At 57.0% G+C, this 6638-nt stretch overlaps 1 protein-coding gene and 1 non-coding gene across 2 annotated transcripts; both read right to left on the minus strand.

Moving 5' to 3' along the window:
• Nucleotides 1–434: 434 nt before the first annotated feature.
• Nucleotides 435–507, minus strand: TRNAK-UUU (transfer RNA lysine (anticodon UUU)). The gene has a single exon. It is a non-coding gene; the product is annotated as a tRNA-Lys (tRNA).
• A 320-nt stretch (nt 508–827) lies between these two features.
• ARL4C (ARF like GTPase 4C) lies at nt 828–4997 on the minus strand. Its single transcript, XM_086719995.1, has one exon. The coding sequence runs from the start codon at nt 4423–4425 to the stop codon at nt 3847–3849; it is 579 nt and encodes a 192-aa protein (XP_086576121.1). The 5' UTR covers nt 4426–4997; the 3' UTR covers nt 828–3846.
• Nucleotides 4998–6638: the final 1641 nt, after the last annotated feature.

A 6638-nucleotide genomic window follows, 5' to 3' on the forward strand; every position in this document is an offset into this window, starting at 1 on the left:
CTTGGGTGGCCCAGTGGGTTGAGCGTCCGACCCGGCTCAGGTCATGATCTCGCAGTTTGTGAGTTCGAGCCCCGCGTCCGGCTCTGTGTCAGATTCTGTGTCTCCCTCTCTCTCTGCCCCTCCCCCGCCCGTGCTCTGTCTCTCAAGAATAAATACATGTTAAAAAAGAAAAAAAAAGAAAGAAAGCGGGCCTTTCCCCAACAACAGGTACAAAACACGATTGTTTCGCTGCACCTTCTACTGCAGAGGGCTCAAAGTCCTGGATGTCTTCTGGGTTCAGCTCAGATCGGAGCAGAGGAGGTCTAGGCGCTGAGCAGCTTTGTGACGATTCATGTTCTATTAGCACATAGCGACTTCCAATTTCACACAATCCCATGGTATTCTTGAAATGATTAACAATCATGACCTTGTTTTGTTTGTTTAGGTAGGCTCTATGCCCAGCGTGGGGCTTGAACTCACGACCCTGAGATCAAAAGTCACATGCTCTACCGACCGAGCCAGCCAGGCACCCCAAATCATGACCTTTTTTAATAAACTGAGAGGCCGAGGACAGGCGAGGCACTGAAGGCCTTTTTCCTGAAGGATCTGGGAGGACCAGGGACAGGCACCCCGTAGGGAGGCAGGCGTAGGGGGACAGGCACAGGTGTATGATGCAGTCTAGCCCTCACACTCCTCTGCTCAGGACAGAGCTGGACACGGAAGCCAACTTGATCCAGCCCCAGGCGGGCCCCAGAGGCCGTCTGGTGAGCCATCCAGTCACTCCCCAAAGAAGGCCTAGGAATAAAGAAGGCCAACTTGAAAAACCATCCAGACAACTTCCCCAAGCGTTTGATTGTATAAATAATTTATTTCTGTTCACAGCATCATATATGCATATAAAAGGGAACAGGACCAGAAGAGGACGTTCAGGACAGAGAATTACAGCAGCAGAAAGGAAAACCGAAACCAGGAGACGACAGTCCCAACACCATGACAGAGAATCTGTGAAGAGAATCGGCTTGAAATAAAACCGGCCTCCTTGTGTCTAGGGGAGAACCTTTCGAAAGCTCACGTGGGGAGGCCAACTTCCTCCGTGTGAAACCCATTCATTCTTCAAAGGGGCAGGAGGCATAATAGATCACTGATGCCATATTGGAGAGGACTGCCCCCCCCCCCCCCAAGGCCACGCCAAGGTAACTTGACGCGTGCTTCCTCTGTTTGGTCAGAGACAAAAGTGGGCTGTTATTAGGTCAAACACCACAGAGATCAACGGAGACTCTTAACTATTGGTTGATACACCACAGGGGCCTTACTTGACCGCACAATTTACTAACAGTTGACTGCACCCCTAAGTATCGATAATGCAAAAACCAAAGTCATTTCGCTTCGTTTGTAAAGCATGACGGGACTTGAACAGGGATCTCGAACCTAAGGATGGTTAGCACGAGGTGGTTACAGCATTTGGCATCTTCAATGTCACAAAATAAATATATTATTCTCTCAATAGTGTGGCCCTACCAAAATGTCAAAGTGCATAAGAAATTGTTACATGTGAAGAAAATAAAGGAGGATGGGGATTTTTTTTTTTTTTTAATAACTCTATACAGAATCTTCAGATGATGGGACCAGCCCATTTAGAAATCAGTGACTACGCTGTCGAAACGTAAACCGAAATCCTGCAGGCTTTGACAGTGCTTAGCTCTATTTTCTCTACTGAGTTGCTACAAAAATACCAGCCTTGGGGAGGTACCAAATACACCGACCAAAGATGAAAGGAAGATGATGGGCCTGCTAGGTTTCCTCTTTTAAAAGGTTTCCTGTAAGTGGGTTTCAAGCAGGAAGGCAGGACCACCTCTGGGTCTTAAATTAAGTTTCTGAGTGTAATGGACAATAGGCATGGGTATATAATCTGACGACCTCACATGCTCAAGCATGATCATGCCCAGTTGCTATATAGGCCTCCTTCGTAAAGAAATTCCTCACAGCGGGGTGTGTGTGTGTTGTGTGTGTGTGTGCGCGTGTGTGCATATGCAAAATCCTACCTGTGAACATGAATTTGAAGAGGAAATGAAAACCAAACGGTAAGGAGAAGTTTCCCTTTTTGATACTGTGTCTCAGGGTAAATGACAGCTTCTGCAAACTAAGACTCAGTCCTGATTATAAAGGATTTTTAAATCACATTATTAAAAATATGTATTTCTTCTTCTTTCGCTTTATCTATTTTTCCAAAGCCTCTTTCAAGTAAACCGCGAAGTGCCTGAGTACAGGTGATCATTACATCACACGCTTTCTTTGATCCCAAGCACTCATTGTTTGCGTTTGCCTAGCAGGCCAGTTCCCACAAGAATGGACTGGGAAGGACCTCATTCCTTGTGCTTTTCCTTTGCTTTTAAAATCCATGCAACGAGGTCGGCTTTCGCAACAAGGTGGGGTTTTATTTTTTTGGCGCGTGACATCAAATACTCTAACGAGACATTTTTCATGAAATGCTTCAAACCAGATAGGCCACGATGAACCAAATTAGAAATTTGAACACGTCCCCACTTGCAGCATAAAAGGATCTAAAAGGGCAGAGCGGAGTCTTTTTTTTTTTTTTTTCTTTTCCTAAGGTGAATATTTCTAAGGTGAGTATTCATTTGTAGAATTTCTTAAAAACATGTCTGAAAACCAAAACCCATCATCAAGCTGTTCGTATTACAAGAGACGGCCTTGCAAAAAACCATCTTGCAATTCAGCACACATCTGCGGCTGGTGTGCTCATACAAACCAATCAGGAGGCTAAGAGATTTTTTAAGATTCCACACATATGGGTCTAGGTATTTATGCCGATTACACAGGACAGAGGGAGGTCCCTGTATCTACACACACACCCCATCCAGCATTTACGCCAAGAAGAGCCTTACCCTTTAAAAACCTTTATCCTGCAAACAGTAAATATATCATTTGCCACCACCTCCAACAGTTTTTTTTTTTTTTTTTAATTTTTATTGGTCTCTTTGTGTGATAATGACCTACACATGGACAGGGTCCAAACCATCTGGAAGATGTCTGATTCCAGGCTGAAAAGCAGTTCTCAACCGAACTGGTCTTCCGTAGCCACCATAAAAGCACCAGGAAAGGGGCAGCTTTGTGGCCATCCCCCCGGCCAAGGCCAGCGCCGCGGCGCCCCACGCTCTCGGGCTGCTGTATTGTTCCAGGCAGTCCTCTGATGGCCCAAATCACCACCACCTCGTTTGGGCCCAGAGCAGGACAAATGAAATCTCAACAGGGGCCTGCCCTGTGACATAAAACTATCCGGCTTCCCGAGCCCACGAATGCAGGGGGAGGCCGTTCCCCCCCAGCACCTCCCACTGCCAACCTGCCCCCCAGATAGGTGCTCCCAGGGTTCTGGGAGCCGCATACCTCAGGTGACTCACAGGTGGGAGCCCCAGTGAGGGCGGGGCAGCCCAACTTGTGGCGGGCGGCGGAAGAGATCGCTTTTGTCTCTGACATCCGAGTTTTCCACCTGGGCCGGGAGGGGCGGACAGCAGGCCAGGCGCGTCCACTCCCCAGCGCCCCCCACCCATTAGTAGCTCTGGCGTTCAGACAAAAGGTCCCCTGAGCTGGGGGTGGGGGCCGATCGAGGGCAGGCTGGCAACTCGGTATACACACCCAGGTTGTCACTAGTCCCGCGTCTGGGTGCACAGACTCCGTTTTAAAAATTCGAAGCATAGCTTTGGTTCTCGGTCTTTGTTCGCGGGCGCGGATGCTCCTTCGTTCATCCATCCATCCATCCATCCATCCATCCATCCATCCATCCCTGACTTGCTCGCTCCCTCGCTCGCCCCCCGCTCGCTCCCCGCTCGCTCCCGAACACAGCCGGGCGCATTACCGCTTCTTCTTCTGCTTGAGGGACTTCCTGCGTTTCAGAATCATCTCATAGAGCTTGTCCATGCCCTCGGTGAGGCCCTCGCCGATGATGGCGCACGCCGGCTGGACGTGGTAGGTGGTGGCCGGGATGAGCTCGTGCAGCGCCAGCTGCTTCTCGATCTCGGCCACCGGCAGCGACTTGGGCAGGTCCTGCTTGTTGGCGATGACCAGCAGCGGCGTGCCCTGGTTCTCGGCGAACTTGGTGACCTTGTGCAGCTCCGTCTTGGCCTCCTCCAGCCGGTCCACGTCCACCGAGTCCACCACGTAGATGATGCCGTCCGTGCAGCGGCTGTAGGACTTCCAGAGCGGCCGCAGCTTCTCCTGGCCGCCGACGTCCCAGAAGTGGCAGCTGATACCCTTGGCCGTGCCGTTGCTCAGCTTGATCTTCTCGGTGTTGAAGCCGATGGTGGGCACCGTGTTCACGAACTCGTTGAACTTGAGCCGGTACAGCACCGTGGTCTTGCCGGCCGAGTCCAAGCCCAGCATGACGATGTGCAGGGACTGGAAGGCCGAGATGTTGGAGGAGATGTTGCCCATGGCTCCTGGCTGCGGCGCCGGCCACTGCGGCTGCGGCGGGAGGGCGCCGCCCCCCGAGCAGCTACGCGGCCCGAAGCGGCCGGGAGCACCTGGGCCAGCCCCTGTCGCCCTCCGCCGCGGGCACCGGCCCGGCCTCGGCGGCCCCCCCGGGGGGGCGCTCGGCTCGGCGCGCTCAGACGCCGCGGTCCCCGGGCCCCCGCCGGCCGGGCATCGCGTCTCTCCGGCGGGCTTTTGTCTTCCGCGAAGCCGCCTCCGCGGCGGCCGCGCAGGGGGGGCTCGCGCCCGGCGCCCTCCTCCCCGGCCCCGGCTCGCTCTGCGGCTGCCTCCGGCCGCGCCCCCGCGCTCCGGCCGCTGCCCGGCTCTCCGCCTGCCCGCCCGCTCCGGGCTCCGGGCTCCCGGCGCTCGCCTCTGCCTTGGGAGGGCCGCGGGGCCGCTCCCGCTCCCGGGCGCGCCTCGGAGGCGCAGGCGGGGCGCGGGCTTCCCCGGGCGTCGCTACCCGCGCGGCTGCCTGGCTGTCCCCCGCAGTCCCCGCGCCGCCGCCGCCGCCGCCGCCGCCAGCCTGCAGCGGCGGGAGGGCGCCCGGCCCCGCCCCCGGCCCCGCCCCTCGGGCCCCGCCCCCCGCCGCCCCCGGACCGCCGAGCACCTCCCCGCCCCGCGCGCCGCTTTCGCGCCTTCCGAGCGTTCGAAATCGCCCTCCGCGTCCCCCTCCCTCGCCGCGCGCAGACAATGGGCCCGGGGCCGACTCTTCCTCCCGGGCCGGCTGACGCATCGGATGAAAATAGCTCCAGGCCCCCGGAACCCCCAGCCTCCGAGCCCGGGCCGCACAGCCTGCCTCGGGGAGCGGGTTCGGGCGTCCCCGTTCAGCCGGCCCTGGAGCGGCCCGGAGGCCCGAGAGGGGGCAGGCGAGGACAGCTTCCGCCCCTGGGGCTGGGGAGCCCCTGGGTGGGCGTAGAGGGCCCCGCGGGGGGGGGGGGCGGGGATGGGGCCGTGTGGTCAGGCCCCCCGGGAGAGGAGCAAGGAAGGCGCGGGCCTCAGGCGGCCGCCAGCCTGCACCCCGCGCCTGTCCCGGCCCCGGGCGCACCCCACTCTCGCGCCCTCTGCGGTGCCCGGGGGCCCCGGCCCTCCATGATGGCCTGTATCGCTTTCTTCCTGGGGCTCCAGGGCCACTGCTGCGCCTCGAGCCCAGGCCTGCGCCCACGGAGCCCCCAAGGCCCAGCGTTTCTTGCCACCGTGAAGGAGAGGCATTTGCACCCTAGGCCACAAGCCTTGCTTCCCAGATGGCTTAGACGACTCACCTTTCCCAGACAGCACTCTAGGCTGCCACAAACAGCGCGGGCATCCTCGGGAGCCTTATCATGGGGGAGCGCGGTCTGCCTCTCCACTCAGACCTGAGACCCACCCGCTGACAGGTGAACCACGCCTCCCTTGGGGCGCCAGACGCTCTTGGGGCCTGAAACTTTGAAAATGAGTCGCGGGCTTGGAGTAGACGGCACTGTGGGTTACAACCAACACCAGCTCCCCTTCCCCGGTTTCCATGTCCCTTCCCTCCAATGCAGCGCCTTTCATTCTGGTTGGGAAACCTAACAAATGCGCGTCCGCTGGGTGCAGAGGAAGCCCAGAGTGCATTATGGGTAACACAGACCTGGGGCCCGAGCTGCTCCGGAGAGGCAGCCGGTGGCTGAAATGGCCCCTAGCATCTTTGCAACACTCCAGTTTATTAGGCAGAAAAGACAGGAATGGGGCCGCCAGGGACAAAACAAAAATGACAACGTTTATGAACAAACACCAAAGTTTTACAGAAATGCTTTCCTTGACCACCTCCCCTGCACAAGCTGTGGTAAAGTAAATGAGAAGACCACACCTGAAGATCCCGTCTTTGGGACTCCCGTGGTGGCAGGTGTCACTGCAGTCCCGGTGGTCCGGACGGGGTCCAGGGACTGGAACTGGAATGTCAGGGCTGGAAATGGCCTTGTGGGTCCAGCTGAGGAGACCGAGGCCTAGGCACCTGGGACTTTGCCAGGGTGGAGCCAGGACTGCCTGCTCCAAGCCCAGTGGTATTCATGCCCAGGGCCCAGGGCCTGCCCTTCTCCCTCAGTTCACACACCGCCCACACACTGTTTGAATGTAACTGGGAATGAAGTCGTAAGCAACGTGAATTCAGTTGCAAAAGACAGAAACCGAATTCACACCGGGTTGGGCAAAATGGAAATACA

This window comes from Puma concolor, chromosome C1 (genome assembly GCF_028749965.1).
Source record: "Puma concolor isolate L17-30 chromosome C1, mPumCon1.1.hap2, whole genome shotgun sequence".
In the NCBI taxonomy this organism is placed as follows: domain Eukaryota; kingdom Metazoa; phylum Chordata; class Mammalia; order Carnivora; family Felidae; genus Puma; species Puma concolor.